Source organism: Octopus sinensis, linkage group LG10 (genome assembly GCF_006345805.1).
Source record: "Octopus sinensis linkage group LG10, ASM634580v1, whole genome shotgun sequence".
Taxonomy (NCBI): domain Eukaryota; kingdom Metazoa; phylum Mollusca; class Cephalopoda; order Octopoda; family Octopodidae; genus Octopus; species Octopus sinensis.
In genome coordinates, this window is record NC_043006.1 from 65,075,069 (window position 1) to 65,095,649 (window position 20,581).

The window sequence follows — 20,581 nt, forward strand, 5'->3', positions numbered from 1 at the left end:
GTGTGTGTGTATGTGTGTGTGCGCGCGCGCCCTGCCAAATCAGGTTGGTGTCTGGTGCAGCTCCCCAGCTTGCCAGCTCTAGTCAAACCGTTCAACCCATGCCAGCGTGGACAACAGATGTATGATGATGATGATATATGGTTGTGTGTATGTGCCTTTATGGTTGTCCCCACACTCCCACCACTTGACAACTGGTGTTAGTTTGTTTACATACCCCACCTTAGTGGACTTAGTGGTGCAGCAAAAGAAACTTTGTCTCCAGCTGGCTATATGACACCATCTGTATCCTTATATTTTTGAACATAGTGATCTATAAAACAACCCTGGTACTACACAAACACAAAAAAAATGTTTTATAGTTGGAAAACTATATATTTCGAACAGCAATTTGGCAGCGCCACCTCTAGCCGAATATTTATTCTGTGTTGATGAAGGGAAATAACCAGGAAATCATGATAGACAGATATTGTTTTGAGCTGAGTGGGGATGCTAAATGCTTTTGTTTGAAAATATAAGGACACAGATCGTGTTGTATAGCCAGCTGGAGACAATGTCTCATCATCATTGTCATTTAACGTCTGCTTTCCATGCTGGCATGGTTTGGATGGTTTGACTGAGGGCTGGTGAGCCAGAGGGCTGCACCAGGCTCCAATCTGATCTGGAAATGTTTCTACAGATGGATGCCCTTTCTAACACCAACCACTCTGAGAGTGTAGTGAGTGCTTTTTATGTTCCCCCAGCAAGAGGGTTAGTCAGGCGGTACTGGCATCAGCCACGTTTAAATGGTCCATTTTATGTGCCACTGGCACATGGGCCAGCCAGGCGGCACTGGCAATGACCATGCTCGAATGGTGCTTTTTACGTAACACCAGGACCAGTCAGGTGGCACTGGCATCAGTCACTGTCAAACGGTGCTTTTTACGTGCCACCGGCTTGGATGCCAATCAGGCAGTACCGTCACTGGCCATGACGACGACTCCACTTGCCTCGACAGGTTTTTGCAAGCACAGTTTATTGCCCAATGATTGAAGGGTACTCTTAAAATGGCTGGTTATGCTGCACTAGCATAGGCCATGGTTACAGTCTCACTTGGCTTGCTGGGTCTTCTTAAGCACAGCATATCTCCAAAGGTCTCAGTCACTCATCATCATCTCGGTAAAGCCCAACGTTTGAAGCTCATGCTTCACCACCTCATCCCAGGTCTTCCTGGATCTACCTCTTCCACAGGTTCCCTCTACTGCTAGGGTATGACACATTTTCACACAGCTGTCCTCATCCATATGTAACACATGACCATACCAGCACAGTCATCTATCTTGCACACCACATCTGATGCTTCTTAGATCCAACTTTTCTCTCAGGGTGCTTACACTCTCTCATGTATGCACACTGACATTACACATCCAGCAGAGCATACTAGCTTCATTCTTTGCAAGTTTATGCATGTCCTAAGCAGTCATGGCTATGTTTCACTGCCATGTAGCATGGTTGTTCGCACACATACGTCATAGTCACCTTTTACTCTAAGAAGCCCTTTGTCACCAGCAGAGTTAGGAGCTATTCTTATTCTAGCAGTAACACTCTCAGAGCATCCACCCCCTCTACTGGCTTGCTCACCTAGGTAATGGAAGCTATCAACTACTTGTAGCTTTTCCCCCTGGAATGTGACAGAAGCTGTTTTCTGCACATTTTCAGTGTTTACTGCCCCTAAGCATTTGCCACACAAAAACTATCTTCCCAGTTAGCCTTCCTTTGATATAGCTGCACCTCTTATTTGGTAGCACCACCTCTAGCTAAACAATTATTCTGTGCTGATGAAGAGAAATAACCCAGAAATTGCAATACATAGATATTGTTTTGAGCTGAGTGGGGGTGCTAAATGCTCTTGTTCGAAAATATAAGGACACATGGCATGTCATATAGCCAGCTGGAGACGATGCCTCCTGGGGCTAAATTACAGCAACATTTGTCCTAAACCAAGACTACCATGTTATGTTGGCAAATAATCTTTTAAATCAGTTAACATCACCCCTACTCTAATTCACACCATATTTAAGATAATTAAATATTTACTTCACTGTCAAATGGTTAAATAGTGATCTATACAACATCCCTGCTACTACTACTACTACTACTACTACTACTACTACACACACACACACACAGCTTTATTGTTGCAGCTATTACCACAATAAAACATACTGGGATGACAGACCACAATTGTCTTTCCAGGAATTCATTACAATTTTCTCCGTACCAACGCACAATTTTCAATTAAGCCATCATCAGCATTTCCTGGAATTGCTGGTTTTAGAGTGGACAGTGATGTGTCTATGTATGTTTGGTAACTAAGTGGCTAATCTGCATATACACTGATGTATCTATACAATGGATATACAGTAACAAATTGACTATTTAGTGTGTACAATGATGTTATATATATAATCTATCCATGATAACTAAGTAGCTGTGTGTTGTGATGTCTCTATATAATGTGGCCCAAAAGTAGGTTTACAGTTATTCAACTATCTCTTTTGCATTCATATATTAACAGTTTAGATCTTAATTATAAAAAAAAAACAACATGAAACTATTATTCTATGCTAATTTAGTTTCCAGTATGTAAGAGAAATTTAAATGTTATAAATTTTTTAAAAAATTTATAACAAGTGCATACGTGATAACTGTAAACCTACTTTCAGGCCACCCTGACTAATTTAGGGTGTACTGTGATATCTCTATATAATGTGTGTGTAGTAACAAAATGACTAATTTAGCACATGTGATCTCTCTACACAATGTATGTATGGTAGCTGACTATTTCAGCTGACTATTCCACATGAACCTTAGGGCTCCATATAAGATTTTGTGGGGTCTGTGTAAGCAAAAGAGTAAATTGGGGAGCCAGAGTAGTATTTAAAAGGTCCATGAAAAGATCTGGTACTAGGTTTCTTACTCTATCGTTTCACGTAATTCAACATGTTTTTCCGGCCACTGAAACATGTTCTGTCGGACAGTAGCTATTGCAAATGTGCACAAGTGAACATGTGAAAAAAGATAAGAATTTTGAAAGCAATATCAGTAAAACCATCATTACTGTCCACATTTCCATGCTTGCATGGGTCAGATGGAATTTCTTGATGCAGATCTTCTATGGCTTGATCCCTTTCCTGTCACCAACCCTCACCTGTCCTCAAGGAAGGTAACATTTCCCCCATAGCTTGACATATTTTTCAGAGAAGACTGAAAACAAACAACCCTGCCTGTATAACAATGATGCTCATTTACAACTATTACATGATGTCTGGACAAGAGTAAATACAAACCACACACACACACACAAACGGGCTTCTTTCAGTTTCTGCCTACCACATCAATTCACAAGGCTTCAGTCTGCCCAAGGATATAGTAGAAGACACTTGTACCAGGTCCCACACAGTGGGACTGAACCCAACACCAAATGGTTGGGAAGCAAGCTTCTTAACCACTCAACCACGGCTACACCTTGTTGAAGATTAAAAAAATCCAAGCAAGTAGCTAATTTAACAAATTGCCAATATTAGCCAAACAAATGGCAGTGCCCCAGCATGGCCACAGCCTTTGGGTTGAATCACATAAAGGAACAAAGCAACAAACTATGCAACATATTCAGTAAGAGAGTTATATAACTCCTGAAGAGGACATAACTATTAACAACTGTCTAACAGTATCTTTTGGTCCAACTTTTATAAATAACAGTAAAAATTGGTATTACAGGTATGAACACCATCAAACTTATAACCGATGCTTCTGTTAATGTTCTGTGTTATACCATTTCATTTCAAAGCAATCTTGATACATTTTGCTGTTGGTATGAAAAGATGAAATAATCGCAAACACACCCATTCTCTTACTTCTTCAATAGAAAGTGAACATCTAAGCCATTGTTTTAAACAAATTTCTGAACAGTGCAAAGTAAACTTTTTAACTATTCGCCCATGTCTTTATCCATCTACTCTAGTTACCACACACACACACACACACAATCAAGTCTACCTCTTATATTTTGCATGTTTCTGTCATTAAACTGCGGCCATGCTGAGACACTGTGAAGAAGAAGTTAAACATCAACACCAGTTGTTAAGTAGTGATGATGTAGACAATGACACACACACACAAACACACGAGGGGTTTCTTTCAGTTTCTATCAACCAAATCCACTCACAAAGCCATGGGAGAAGACACTCACCCAAGGCGTCATGTAGTCAAACTGAACCCAAAACCATGTGGTTGGGAAGCAAGCTTCTTACCATGTAGCCATGCTTGTGCCAGGATAATTTAAACTAAAAACAAGCTCCGAGAAATAACTCAGAGAGGCCAATGGTGGTCTTACAAAAGACAGGAGATTGAGTTAAAACAAAGTAAAATGTTTTCCTATGTCTCTATGCATAAATTGATTTCCAGATAGATTTTCGTTCTTGCTTTAAACAACAGGATAACTTCCTACAGCTAGCCACTCAACCATGAAGCAAGGTAAGCAATCTCTCTAAAATATTCATCTCACACATTACTATGCCAAGAACCTTTTTGTATGCATAACTAAGTACTTTGAACTTGGTATATGACTAGTATAAATACACAAGCCAACAAAGAGGTCTCTGTGCTGTTGCCTGATTTGCTAGAAATAACAGGTAAATCTCTCCTATAGCCACAAAAAGAAGGCCACATTAAATAATGTGATTCTCAACTTACTTGCTAGAAATAACAGGCAAATCTCCCCATAATCACACTTTACCTTCTTAAAAAAAAAAAAGGATCCTGACCCCATTAGATAATGTGATGCCTGCTGCACTGTGTCTATGGAAAAGATGGGATTATTACAGGTGGAATGTTTTTGATGAACCTGCTCAATTAGGATTAGCCTGGGGTTAAATAACTTGTACAGTCTGATTAACCACAGAATGGACAAGCAAGACCATGGATTTTTTATTAATAAAATGATAATCCCATCTTTCTCTTTCCGCCCACATTTGTTGGTACAGGAAAGGGTCAGTATTCAGTTTGAATAGTAGCAGATCAATAACTAAACAGTTTCTGCTCGCATAGGTACGTTTGTTTAAGCAAAACATTTTTATTGTAGATAACGCTCTTCCTCGTACCATTAAACACTCAACTGTGAAGTAGAGTGTGGAATCTGTTTTTTGTTACGGAGATAAGGAAGGAAGGAAGGAAGGATACAGAGATGTATAAAACAGATAAGACAAATGGATAAACAGACAAAGCAACAGATAGATAACAAGATTCACATTACAATCAATATGGAAGGATAAACTCTATACAAGATTCCACGAGATCAATCAATAATAATAATAATAATAATAATAATAATCATCATCATCATCGTAGTTGTCATCATCATCATCACCACCACTACTCTTCAGAAGAGAAAGAAAGAGAATATTTACAGAGCTGTTTGTTCTCAACAGGATCTCTGTTTTATGGTTTCAATTTCCTTTCTAAAACTCTTTCCCTCTTGACGTTCTAGTCTCTCACTGGACACTATTTCACAACCAGACAAGTTGAGGCATGTACAATAACAGCTATTTGTAGAAGTTAGATTTGCCAAACCCCCACCCACTGACCAACATTATTAGCAGCATTCCCTAGCTAATGTCATGTTTATTATTGCTTCACCTTTCTTAATCCATTAATGCACAGTGGTCTGTATTGGAAGATCCTAACTCTAATGTTAATGTACTAAAATAATTTTGTTGTGTAATTAAAGAAAATAAAACTAATCACAACTGATATTTAATTCATCCAATCAAATTACATGTGTGACAGTATTATAAGAAGTAAATTGCCGAGAAAATACTATGAAATAAAGAGAAGATAAAAATACCCAGTGTCATTTTAAAATGATAATAATGTTTGTTCCATGCTTCAGCAACTCTGAGTGTGAAAAGAATGTTTCTGAAAGTCATGGGAGATTTTGTTATCATATAGAAGTACCTTGGATTCGAGAACATCCCGCAGTGCTTGAGGAGACCTGTTGAGTCGAGTACATGAACATCGAAATAAATGTCAATGGAAATAGTTGTTGTGATACCTGTGCCGGTGGCACATAAAAAGCACCATCCGAACGTGGCCGTTGCCAGCACCGCCTCGACTGGCTTCTGTGCCGGTGGCACATAAAAAGCACCATCCAAACGTGGCCGATGCCAGCACTGCCTCGACTGGCTTCTGTGCCGGTGGCACATAAAAAGCACCATCCGAACGTGGCCGATGCCAGCGCTACCTTGGCTGGCTTCCGTGCCAGTGACACGTTAAAAGCACCAACCAATCGTGGTCGATGCCAGACCCCCCTGGCACCTGTGCCGGTGGCACGTAAAAAGCACCCACCACACTCGCGGAGTGGTTGGCTTTAGGAAGGGCATCCAGCTGTAGAAACACTGCCAGATCAGACTGGAGCCTGGTGCAGCCCCTGGCTTCCCAGACCCCGGTTGAACCGTCTAACCCATGCTAGCGTGGAAAACGGACGTTAAACGATGATGATGATAGAAGATATGTGAGACAGTTTTAAGTCTTTTTGTCTGACATCACTTCGTCAAACGTCTTTTCATCCGATGAATTTTTTTGTCCAACAACAAATCCTATCAATAAAATTTTCAATGATTATTTGATTTTGATGTTCACCTTATTTTCTAAAAAGTTTATTAAAAATTATCGGAAAAAAAGATGTCGGATCAAAAGACATGGACGAAGTGACTTTGGACAAAGTGACACCAGACAAAATGTCGGGTCACAATGTGACACATCTAAACTAAGAGTATGTGCAGGACCTAATACAGGAGCATATTATACAAGATAAGGGTAGTAGATGATGATTTTCAAATAGAAATCTTCATCTTCATTCCCATTGTCTTAATCCTTTCGTTCAAATCATTTGATAGCAGCCAGGCTTCAGCACCGCCTGTAGTCAAACAAATCAACCACAGGACTTATTCATTGTAAGCCAAGTACTTATTCCATTGGTCTCTTTAGCTAAATTGCTATGTTACAGGGACATAAACGCACCAACATCAGTTGCCAAGCGATGGCGGGAGGACAAACACAGACACATGTATGTATGTATGTATATATATATATATATACATATATACAATGGGCTTCTTTTCAGTTTCCATCTAACAAATCCACTCCCAAGGCTTTAGTCTGCCCAAGGCTATAGAAGAAGACAATTACCCAAGGTGTCACACAGTGGGACTGAACTCAGAACCATGTGGTTGGGAAGCAAGCTTCTTATCACACAGCCATGCCACACTTACATGGGTCAGATAGAATGTAGTGAGGCAGATTTCCCACAGCTGGATGCCCTTCCTGTCACCAACCCTCACCTGTTTCCAAACAAGGTACTATTTCCCCATGACCAAACAAGTTTGCAAAGAACATTGGAGATGAACAACACTCTTTGCATGACAGTGACACTCCTGTACAACTATCATGTGGTGTCAACATAACATGCACACATGTGCACACACACACACATATGCACAACAAGCTTTTTTTATATTCCATCTATCAAATCCTCTCATGAGGCTTTGGCTGACCCAGTGCCAAAGATGCCACTCAGCGTGACTGAACCCAAAAACCATGTGGTTGGGAAGTAAAATTCTCAACCACCTAAACATGTCAGTGCCTATAGGACAATTATGAAACTGAAACATGTGGAATTTTCTGCATTAGACACATGTAGCAAATTTGGATAAGAAAACGAGATGAACTTAGTTTAAGTACATGGTGAAGAGCTGATTTTGGCAAATAGAAAATTCAAGTCCAATTTATGAGACAAATTTAAATTAAAACCATGCTGTAAACTCTGTTGACATGCATGAACAGTAACACAGAGCTGAGCTAGAAGAAAATGGGTGACAGAGGAAAGAGCTGCAATGTGCAATAAAGAAGACTGTACTAATGATGGACATGTTACTGGTATACGCCTGCTCTGCACTGCTCTCTCTCTCCCCACCCACCCACTCATCCATCCAGCCATCTATCTAATTAATCCCCCAAAAAAAGAAGGAAAAAAAAACAACACAAGGACATGGTACATGCAAAGTATTAAAAATATTAAGAGACACTCAGGGAAGAAAGGGTATTTTACATTTTGAGCAAAGCTCTTCTTGAGAAACAGGAGACAAAGGAAAGGCCAAGAGAAAAGGAAGACAGAGGGGGAAAAAAAAATCACCAACAATCCACATGTATTTACATTCTGAAATGTGTGTGTGTGCGTGCAAAAACTGTCTGATGAACGGCAACAAGAAACTCAGAGTAACAGATTTTGTTGAATTTTCTGCTGCTTTAAATAAAGTATATATATATATATATATATATATATATATATATATATATATATATTATATATATATAAGCATGGATGTGTGGTAAGAAGTTTGTGTACCAACCACATGGTTTTGAGTTAAGTCCCAAATGTGTGGCTTCTAGGGCAGGTGTCTTCTACAATAACACCAGGCCAAGAAAAGCTTTGTGAGGGGATTTAGTAGATGGAAACTGAAAGAATCCTGTTGTGTGTGTGTGTGTGTGTGTGTTGGATATATAAGAATAAATAGGTAAAGAAATGTCAAACAATCCATGGGAAGAAGTAGTAAAGTTGATGTCAAGGCACTGGACCTTACTGAAAATAAAGGACCACAATAAGTGGTGCAATACTGCAATGGAGCAGACCCTCCTGAATTATGCCAGTAAAGAAAAAGAGAAAAAAACAGGTGTTAAATGAAGATATTTGTAAAATGGTATATTTAAAGGTAGCAAGAAACTGAAGAGACTTTTTATGTCTTTCTTATGGACAACAACCAAAAACGTTGCGTAAATTAGCATCATAATAATCTCGGTGTTAATTAAGTCAATAGTGGAGGCACATGGCCTAGTGGTTAGAGCAGCAAACTCATGGTTGAGGGATTGTGGGTTTGAATCTTAGACCGAGCAATGTGTGTGTTTATGAGCGAAACACTTAAGCTCCACATGGCTCTGGCAGAAGGTAATGGTGAACTTCTGTGGGCTCTTTCACCATGACTTCCTCTCACTCTTTCCTCCTGTATCTAGCAGTTCACCTGCAACTGACCAGCGTCCAATCCAGGTGGGGAACCTATACACTTATGAAACAAGGAAACCTGCCCTTATGAGCCAGGCATGGCTTGAGAAGGAACAAACAATAACAACATAAGGCAGTAACATATTGCAGTCAGTTGAATGGTGTTTAGACTTGTGTACCACTGTACCACCACCACCAAACCTTTTCTTTCATCTTTTATTTGCTGTAGTCATTAGACTGTGGCCATGCTGGGACACCACCTTGAAGAATTTTTAGTTGAATGAATCAACTGGTACTTATAGGTCTCTTTTGCCAAACTACTAAATAATAGGTACGTAAGCACACCAACACTGGTTGCCAAGCTGAAGTGAGACACACACACACACACACACACACGATGGGATTTTTTTCAGTTTCTGTCTACCAAATCCACTCACAAGGGTTTGGTTAGTTAGGAGACACTTGCCCAAGGTGCTATACAGTGGGACTGAACCTGGAACTATCATGTGGAGAAGCAAAATGGTGTAGGGAGGGCTGGTATTAAAGGATGAAAAGATTACATGAATGACAGAGCCGAGTTGCCCATAGATATTAATTTGATGTGCAGGCTTCACATCAGTTGCATCAATAACCTCCTATCCAAAAGGGTTGGCAAAGGACATGAGCACTACCCCCTTCCCTCTATTAAATTCCTCTGCCTTTTCTACTGGTACTCCCTCTCTCTCTCTGCCTCCCTCTCTGTATGTGTGTGTGTGTGTGTATGTATCTCAGCCCCCATGGTGGCACGTAAAAAGCACCAACTATACTCTCAAAGTGGTTAGTGTTAGAAAGGGCATCCAGCTGTGGAAACCTTGCCAGGTCAGATTGGAACCTGGTGCAGCCTACTGGCTTGCCAGTCCTCAGTCAAACCATGTATAGGCGAGGGTTTGTGGTAAGAAGTTTGCTTATCAAATGCATGTTTTGGGGTTCAGTCCCAATGTGTGGCATCTTGGGCAAGTGTCTTCTACAACAGCCTTGGGGTCAACCAAAGCCTTGTGAGAGGATCTGGTAGACAAACTGAAAGAAGCCTGTCATATGCATACATATATATGTATGTGTGTGTGTGTGTGTGTGTGTGTGTGTATATAGATAGGTAGATAGACAGATAAGATAGATAGGTAGATAGACAGGTGTGCGTGTGCAGATGCCTCCGTCTTAACAATTGCATGAGAGTTGTAAAGGAATGTCACTGTCATATAAGCAGTGTCATTCATTTCCAATATTCTGTGAAAGCATGTCTGCTTGGAAACAGGTGAACGTCAGCAAAAGGAAGGGCATGCAGCTATAGAAAATCTGCCTGAAATGAACCCTGTTCAACCAATGCAAGCATGGAAAAGCAGACATTAGATGATGATGATATACATACATACAAATATGGAATCTCTCTTCTTTCAAGCTCTTCCTACTCACCCTTATATGATATGCGGTGGCTGTATAACATCTGTATCGCAAAAAAAAAAAAAACTTAGGCTTGTTCCCCTATCGTATGTTAGCCTTTGAACACTGGCATAAAATCACCTCATCGTCATCATCATCACTATCATTTAACATCTGTTGTCCATGTTGGCATGGGTTGGACGGTTTGACTGGACTGGCAGGCTGCACCAGACTCCAGTCTGATTTGGCATGGTTTTCTACAGCTGGTTGCCCTTCCTAATGCCAACCACACCAAGAGTGTAATGGGTGCTTTTATGTGCCACCAGCACAGTGCCATTTGCATGCCGCTGGCACAGGTGCCAATTTGCATTACACTGGTATATGTCACGACTGCAATTTTGCTTCTTCTCAAGCATGACATAATGCCAAAGATCTTGGTCATTGCCTCTGTGAGGTAGCAACATATATATATATATATATATATATATATATATATATATCACCCTCTTAAATCCTCCTCCCTCAGTTGAAGGGAGCTTCTTCCTTTTTCCTGATCTTTTCTCATCTTGCAAGTTACATGGTGACCTCACTCATGCTGGTGGCACAAGAAACAGCACCCCATACACATTGAAGTGATTGACATTAGGAAAGAATCCAGCCATAGAAACCATGCCAAAGCTGACACTGGAGCTCTGTGCACCCTTATGACCTGCCAGATCCTGTCAAACCCTCCAATCCATGCCAGCATAGAAAAGAGACACTAATCCTTTCATTACTGTATTTATTTTGAGATGCTCTGTGTTTCTTTCAATTACTTTAAATATTACAAAGAATTTAATAAAATAACTTTGTTATCATTCAGCTAGTGTTAGGAACAGAAATTGTGAATAAGGTTTAGTGGAAGATTTTTACTCAGAGCCAGAGGCAGTTTCAGCAGGGTTGGTAACGAAAGGGCTAAATGCTGATGATGATGAGTGCATATGTAAAGTTTACTTCCTTTAACCTGAAAAAAATTCATTATATTTTTGCCACAGTTCTTATCTCTGTTAACACTTTATCTCTGTTAACGCTTTATTCAGAATCTATTTTTATGGTCAACAGATTGTAAAAGAAGTTACATAAACAAGAAAAGCCAGAGAAACTAATTACAAACTAATCAAATTTTCAGAAGCCCACATCACTAACTTGTTTTAATTATCCATAAAGCTAAAGTAATTTGTGTATTAAACAATAAAAATGCCAACAGAAACTATAGGCAATGTAAATGTGATAAAGTAGCTAAAACAGACTGTACACTGCTGCTGTCGTGATCAGAATACAATTTGAACCATCTAAGTTATATAAGTGTGTGCATGCATGCATGCATACGCATACACAGACATTGCAAAACAAAACAGAATTGTTTATATAACAGTTACATCTTCCTATGCACATTTCATTAACAATGTATAAAGTTCAATTAAATAAGCAAACTCCTCCAAGCTGATGACTGCGTAACTTTCATTAGTAATCTTCAGTATTCATACGGGACTGTCGACAGCATCGCCCTATCAACTGCTACAACAGTCAACAAACAGATATGGATACAAAAATACGTTTGAGAGTTAGGTAACCTCTGGAGATTTGATGTTTGACAATGCAATTGTCTAATAAGATTTCCCTTGTATAACTAATATTTTTTATTCTTTTATTTCGTCTGACTGTAGCCATCCTGGAGCACTGCATTTAGTCAAAGAAATCGATCTTATTCTTTGTAAGCCTAGTACTTATTCTATTGGTCTTCTTTTGCCAAACTGCTAAGTTACGGGGACATAAACACACCAACATTGGTATTCATGTGATGGTGGGGGGACAAACACACACACACAAATATACACATGCATATATATGATGGGCTTCTCTCAGTTTCCATCTACCAAATCCATTCACAAGGCTTTGGTCAGCTCGAAGCTATAGTAGAAGACACTTGCCCAATGTGTTACGGATTGGGACTGAACCCAGAATCACGTGGTTGGGAAGCAAGCTTCTTAGCACACAACCTATGCCTCACCATGTTTGGATGGTGCTTTTTACATGCCACCACCATGGGAAGCCAGTCAGGTGGCACTGGCATCGACCCACACATAAATGGTACTTATTATGTGCCACCAGCACTGGTGACTACAATTTCACTTGACTTGTATATATACACACACGTTTACAAATACATACATACACACACACACACACACACATACATATTAATTTATTGTGCATTTTCCATGTTTGCTTAGGTTACACAGAATTCAGTGAGGCAGATTTTCTATTGCCAGATGCTCTTTCCTTTTGCCAATAATCCCGTTTCCAAGCCTAGTAATATTTCCCTGTGACTGGATATAGGGAACAAGTTACACTGCTTATATGACAGTGGTAACTGTTTACAATTATCACGCAATATCAAAATAAGGTAGACAGACAGACACACACACACAAGGTAGTTCTTTCCGTTTTCATCTATTAAATAAACTCACAAAAATCTAGCTGATCTGGAACTATGCTAGAAGACACTAGTACAAGGTGCCATGCAGTGGAATTGAACCTGAAACTTGGTTGGCAAACTTCTTAATGTGCACGCACACACAGAGTTTATTCTTTCAGCCATTCAATTGCAGCCATCCTGGGACACTGCTTTCAAAGTTTATCAAATCCAGTTCAAGATTTATTGTAACAATTTCTTAGTTCAACTGCTAATTTACAGGGCATAAACATTAGTATTGCTTTTAAGTGTAAACACACACAAATTGTTATCATCATTATCATCACTTTCCACTTGCTTTTCCATGCTGGCAAGAGTCCAACAGGTTTTCTGAGGCAGATTTTTTGACTGGATGCCCTTTCAGTTGCAACCACTTTAGTAATCTCTCCCTCTCTCACACACACACAATAAGCTTTTGCACAGTTTCTGTTCACTAAATTTTAATTCAAAAGACACTGCTCTAACCAGCACTATGGTAGAAACTCATGCAACCATGGTCTGAACTGGGAACTTAGTGGTTTTGAAGTGAACTTCTTAACCATGGTACCATGCCTGTGCCTCCACAACAAAATGTTTGGTAGAAAATAAAGTACAAACTGCTTACCTTGGTGGTGTTTGTTCTGGAGAGTCAGATTCGCTCTCAATTTCTTCTACAGGTAACACTTGCGGGAGAGGTAGTCTTTTCATTACCTGTTTTCTATCTGGCTCTGGGGTTGGTATTTTTGGCTCAGGTTTCACCTCAGGAGACAAAGGCTCAGCAGGAATAGGGGTTAACTCATCTTTCTGTTCCGTTTCAGATTCTTCACAGAAAATCTCGGATTTGTTCTTTGGAGTCTCTAGTTTAATAGGAGTTTTTTCCTCTTCACATTTATCTTTCGAATGATCAGATTTAGGAGTGGGAGCTTCTGATTCCGCTTTCACTGAAGGGCTCCGATGTGAATCAGATGAAGGTGAATGTGATGGAGTCCTTTCCACTATTTCTATTATCACTTGTGGTGAGTCTTTTGTCATTTTTCTGTTTCTAGGCACATACTGACTAGACTTACTCGCCTCACGAGCCTTTACTTTATTTAATTCAGCCCCTAAACTGTTACAATATTTCACGTTAGAATAACTAATTTTGGTGCCAGCTAAAGACCGGCCCCTGGAATGACTGCGAGACCTAGTTCGTCTCCATGTGTAGTGACGACCACGACTGCGAGATCGCGATCGGCTACGGTGTGCCCATTTCTGGGCATATGGACTTGGACTGCGACTTTTGGACTTCCTTAACCGATATCGTGGCCTGAAAAGAAACACAAAATAAAATTAATCAAGTCATTAAATTAGAACATATATTCAAATGTTTACAGTAACATTATAGTCCAGTGTCAATGAAGAAGACATAAGTGGCACATTGAAAAAAAAGACAGGTCTTCAGTAATGTTTTCATAATTCTAAATGGTAATATATCTAATTTACAGTTATGACACAGAGTTTTCGAATTAGATGTGTGTGAAATAAAGCATAATTAAATAGCAGTGCTTTTGTAGTAAGGAGAGAGAGAGAGAGAGAGAGAGAGAGAGAGAGAGAGAGAGAGAGAGAGAGAGAGAGAGTGTGTGTGTGTGTTCATGCCTTTTGGTGAATGCATCAATATCTTTTACTGACAAACATCAATTCAAGATAAATGAGACATACGGATTAACAGAACAGAAAATTGAAAATGAAGTCATTCAATTCAGTTCACAAATTGCTTACGTAGAAACACTCCTTAAAAATTATAAAATCACCAAGACGATTTATTTATTTATTTATTTATAATAAAAATAAATGGTACACGCAATAAAATTTGTGCATACCTGGCAGGACAATGAACTCCTCTACCACTTTTGGCAGCATTTTTTTTTTTTTTTAGTTACCAAAACTAAAACGGTTTCTTCATTACCTGTTGATACTTGTCAAATCTGATGCTAATTAGGGGAGCCAGTAGGTATGTTGATTAGATTCAGTGACATACTACAACTAGCTATGCTCAATATTACCAAATATTGTAATGTTAATCAAAAAAGGGATTTAACTTTGAAAAGAGATGCTGCAGGTTCAAAACTGGGGAATTATCTGCTCCATGTTAAATTTCATTTTCTAACCTAACACATGAAAAGTGAAATAAAAACATCAAAACAAGTAGCTAATTTAATAAATTGCCAATATTAACTAAACAAATGGCAATGTCCCCGTCCAGCTGCAGCCTTTGGGCTGGAACACATAAAAGAATAAACTACAGAACACATTCAGTAAAAACAGAAAAATATAATTCCTGATGAGGACACAAACAGTGTCTCCTTGTTTCTAACCTTCATGAATAACAGTAAAATGGAATTTCTAGTATGACATCATGACCAACCCTCCTATTAATGTTTGTGCCATACTATTTCATTTGAAAGGAAAAACAAACTCACCCATTCTCTTTCTCCTGTAATATTGTATCCACCTCCCTGTTCACTAACTACCATAGTCAGTTGTCCAATGGACACACACACACACACACACACAATGTTATTTTCATATTAACTAGAATTCCTGTGCCATAAAATTTGACAAAATTAGGAGAAGCAATTTTGCAATTACTGCCAACAGTGTCCACACTCAGATGGTATCACCCTCCATGCCAGCATGGGAAACAGATGCTAAAATAGTGATGATGATGATGTCATCTACATTCATCCATTTGGTTCTTGTTGTGCCTTGTGGCACTTGAGGTTACAGCAAAATCATTCCACCTTCTAGTACTGAGAGCATCCTTGACAGCTGGTTCCATTGTTAACCCTCTGCTTTTAAGATCTTTCATTATTGCTCTCCACCATGTCTTCTTTTACCTTGTGGAATCCATTGCAAAACGATCTTGACAATTGAGTTCAGTTTATCTTCAGACTGGATGATGTCATCTACAGGGTGTAATAAAATTTTGTTTTTCCTCTCAAATGAAATAGTATAACACAAACATTAATAGAAGGATTGGCCATAAGTTTGAAGATGTTATACTTGAAATTTCAAGTATGACATCTTCAAACTTATGGCCAATCATAAAGGTTAGAGACAAGGAAATACTGTTTGTGTCCTCCTCAGGAGTTATATATTTCCTTTTTAACTGAATGTGTTCTACAGGGAGTATAAAATTTCGGCAAGGACTCCATATAAAAGACTGTTCAGTTGCTCATTTCACACATGAAAAACAAATGAATATTGTAGATAGAATCAACCTCTGTGAATGAAAATTACATTTTGATCCTAGCAGGATTAGAATACAGGTGGGTGAAGGAGTGGGGAATAAAGGTAAATTGTGAGAGGTATGGCTATATGATTAAGAATCTCACTTTGCAAGCACAAGGTTTAGGGTTCCGTCCCACAGCACAGCGCCTTAGGCAAGTACCTACTTTTATAGTCCTAGACGTACAATCTGTGTTGGCTTATGTCTCCATAACTTAGTGGTTCAGTAAAAAAAAAAAACCGACAGACTAGGTACAAAACTTCCTGGAATTATATACTGACCCCACCATCACTCTCATTATCATCATTATTTTAACATCCACTTTACTATGGTTGTAAGAGTCGAACAGAGTTTATTGAGGTAGATTATCTGTGGCTGGACACCCATCCTGTTGCCAACTCTCACCTGTTCCCAAGTATGGCCAGACATGTTTTCACAGAAAATTGGAAATGAATGGCATTCATTTACAACAATCACTTCATGTCAAGACAAGGAGGCACAAAAACACAGACAGATATAATGGACTTCTTTTAGATTCCGTTGACCAAATCCATTCACAAGGCTTTGGTGAGCTTGGGGCTATAGAAGACACTTGTTCAAGATGGAATGCAGTGGGATTGAACCTGAAAACATTGTGGTTGGGAAGCAAGCTTCTTAATGACACAACTGTGCCTGTGGAAATCCCATGAACCACTGACCAAATTTTCCATAAATGAAAGAAATAAAACATTAAAAAATAAGAGAACCCAGAGAGTGCAAACCTCCAGCAAGGCAACACCAATGTTCTCTCAATGATTAGCCAGAGATGGTTTTTAAAATGAGAATATCTGAAATAAACTCGATTGCTCTCACAAATGAGAATACAAAAATGAACCCGATTGCTCTCAAAAATTAAGTTAAAAAAACAGGAAAAATAATCCAGAATCCTTGTCCAGTACCAGAGTGATACTAAAATTTAATCAGTTTGTGCCAGTCACAAGGTCAATCATCCCTGAAAGTTTCATCCAAATCCATCCAGTGGTTCTTGAGCTATCTTGTCCACAGATAATCAAACTAACAAACAGGATTGAAAACAATACCTCCACCTTCACTAAGGCAGAGGTTAAAATACAGAAGAAAAAAATCAGCAAGGGAGAATAATAAGTAAGAGTAAAGTTATATTTTACATTTGTTCTATTGATTTCAAACAGAAGCACTTTACTGTAAGTGGAATGTATTAGGGCAGGCAAGCAACTAAACCATAGTTATTATATTGTTCTAGAGACATATGAGAGAGGAAGAGAGATTTAGAAGATAAGACAGCAAAAGAAGATAGGAGGGGAGAGAGAGATAAAAAAGAAAATATGAGAAAAGCTGCTTAAAAAGTTCACATGTTCATGAGGTGAGATTTAATCTGCAACAATATTGAGAACTGATTGTGTGTGGGCAGGGAAAGAGAAAAAGAGAGAATGTAGGAGAAGAAAGCAAGGTAAAAGAAGAAGGAAAAGTGAAGAAATAGAGTAAAAGGAATAACAGAGAGGATGAGAATATAAATGAATAATAGAGAATGAAATGATAAAGTGGGAAGGATAAGAGAGGAGACACAAGAAAGATGTGAAGGAAAAAATAGAAGAGAAAGAGAGGAGATTGGTGAAAAAGAGAGATAAAAAAAAAGAAAAATGAGAAATGAGACAGAGAGATGATAGAAGGAGAAAGGAAAAAGAATGGTGTGAATAAAAACATGTAACAACACAAAGTGTGTGTGTGAATGAGAGAGAGAGAGAGAGAGAGTGGGGGAGAAAGAAATAGATACAAGAAGAGGGCGGGTTAAAGTGTGACAGTATTTTAAGACATAAACCTCTATAGAAGATTAAATGCTGAGGACAAAGAAAAGTGTTTTGAAGAAAGGATATCTGCTGCACCCAGCTGTAAGGAGGTATGCAGGAAAGCAACATCACATTGTAACAAGTTGAGGCAGCTCTGTATAATTGACTAGGTGTTTGTTAGCTCACAGAATTGGGAGTGAAATGTATTAGCTTATAGCATAGAGATGCATTGGTGACCTGCATGCACTACACTCTCTCTAGCAGTTTCTTCCTCTGCAACCCAATATGTTAGGGGACTTATATCAAAATAACAACTCCATAGTCCCTTTACTTTATGGTTCAGTTAGAAGATGGGTAAGTACCCTTGACCTCCAGAAGCCCCTCAAAATTAGTTGATGCCCAACTTGAACACCTGTAAGTTGGTATCTGCAGGAAAAATGCAAGCACAAAGAAAATTCCAGAGAGTTTAGTCAAAGGTGTAAGTCATATCGTGATGGTGGTGAAATGTTGAGTGCTATGCAATTAATGAGATCAAAGCGACAGAGGTTGTTTTTATGACATCGGAATATACAATGAGAGGAAATCAAGTATAAGAAGCTTGAGAAGGGTATTTAGAATGATACAGTGAAAGCATTGGAAGAATTATACACAGTTTTCATCATCATTTAATGTTTTTCCCCCATGCTGGCACAGGTTGAACAGTTTAACAGGAGCCAATGAGCCAGAGAACTGCACCAAGCTCCAATGTTTGTTTTGATGCCCTGCCTAACACACCAACCACTTCAAAGTGTACTGGGTGCACTTTACATGGCACCAACACCAGTGAGGTCACCAAATAATTCACAAGACAAGAGCCCTCAACTGAGGGTGGGTTTAGTATTGAGGGTGGGTTTAGTATTGAGGGAGGTGATTTCTTATGCCTGGTGATGAGAGGTTAAAGTATGATAGAGAGACAGAAGCAGGTATCTTGTAGTAGAGACAATACATCTTTTATCTTTTGCAACCATGCTGGTGCACTGCCTTAAAGAATTTTTAGTTGAATGAATCAACCCCAGTAATTTTTTTTATATAAAGTCTGGTACTTATTTTATTGAACTGCTAAGTTATAGAGGTGTAAACATACCAATGCTAGTTGTCAAGATGGTGTGGGACAAACACACAAACCCACACACGTGTACAACAAGCTTCTTTCAGTTTCTATCTACTAAATCCACTCACAAGGCTTTGGTCGACCCGAGGTTATAGTAGAAGACACGTGCCCAAAATGCCACGCAGTGGATCTGAACACAGAGCCATGTGGTTGAGAAACAAACTTCTTGGCACAGAGACACACTTGTGCCTACATGGTTACCTTAACTAGAAAAGGAAAGAAGATAGGGAAGAGGGATCAGGGTGTAGCCTCAGGTTACAGAAAGGTGAATATAAGAGAAGTGGTTCAGATGGTTGGAGAGGATGAATGAGTATGCAAGCGTATAAAAAGAGGGCATTATACAGAGAGCAATGGAGATAGGGATGAATGCAGTGTAATAAATATATAATGAATTAATGTTTAACAATGTAAAAAATTTGCAACATTTTTTTTCTATCAGAGAAATAATTCATTCAATAATGAAAATGAATTCTTGTTTCTCAAAACATATCACTAATCTACATTAAATGTTATTATTGGAATTAGCAGAATTGCTAAAGCATTGGACAAAATTCCTTGTGGTATTTCTTCTGACTCTACATTCAGAATTGAAATCCTACTGAGGTCAACTTTGCCTTTCATTTCTCCAGGACTGTCAATCAAGTACCAGTTAAGTATAGGGATCAGTGTCCCTCCCCTCCCCTCTAAATGACTGGCCTTCTGCCTTAATCAGAAACAATATTATTAGGGTGGTGGATAGGCAGAATCAGTAGAGTCAGAAAAAAAAATGTCTTGTGGTATTTATGTGTGGGTCTTTACATACTGAGTTCAAATCCCACTGGAGTTTATTTGCCTTTCAGGGTTGATATAAATAAACCAACAGTCCTGTCCTGGAGTTGATTCTTCTTATTCTGACTCTATATGTTCAGAGTTCAAATCTCACTAGGATCAAATTTACCTTTGGTTGTTTTGTGGTTAATAAAATAAAGTACCAGTCATGTAGTGGGATCACTAGAGTCAAGTAACCCCCTCCTCTCAGATAGTACTGACCTTGTGCCTAATTGAGAAACTACAATTATTATAATTTTTTTTTCTTTTTTGAAATACAGCAAAGAAGTTTCTATATTTGCTCAACCAACTGCTTCATTTAACAGCCAAACTCATTTTCCAACATTAGATACAGTCTTGTCCCAAACAAGGCTTGAAGCCACTGTAATGTAAGAGACTACAAAGAAGAGGCCAAAAAATTGAAAAGATATCAAGTAATAGAAAGCTTAACCCTTTACCATTCAGGTTACTTTATCAAATATAATGCTTATTTATTCACATTATTTTGAATTAACCATGCATTATCTTTTAGCTTAGAAACTTCAATGAT

General features: G+C 38.8%; 1 protein-coding gene across 5 annotated transcripts in view; it reads right to left on the reverse strand.

Moving 5' to 3' along the window:
- The window catches only part of LOC115216462 (cyclin-dependent kinase 12-like), a 135,520-nt gene that overhangs the window by 30,294 nt on the left and 84,645 nt on the right, over window positions 1–20,581 (reverse strand). For all 5 annotated transcript variants that reach the window (XM_029785821.2, XM_029785820.2, XM_036506739.1 and 2 more), the window contains exon 2: window positions 13,627–14,307. In XM_029785821.2, coding sequence (XP_029641681.1) covers window positions 13,627–14,307 — 681 coding nt within the window. The remainder of the gene's footprint in view (window positions 1–13,626; window positions 14,308–20,581) is intronic.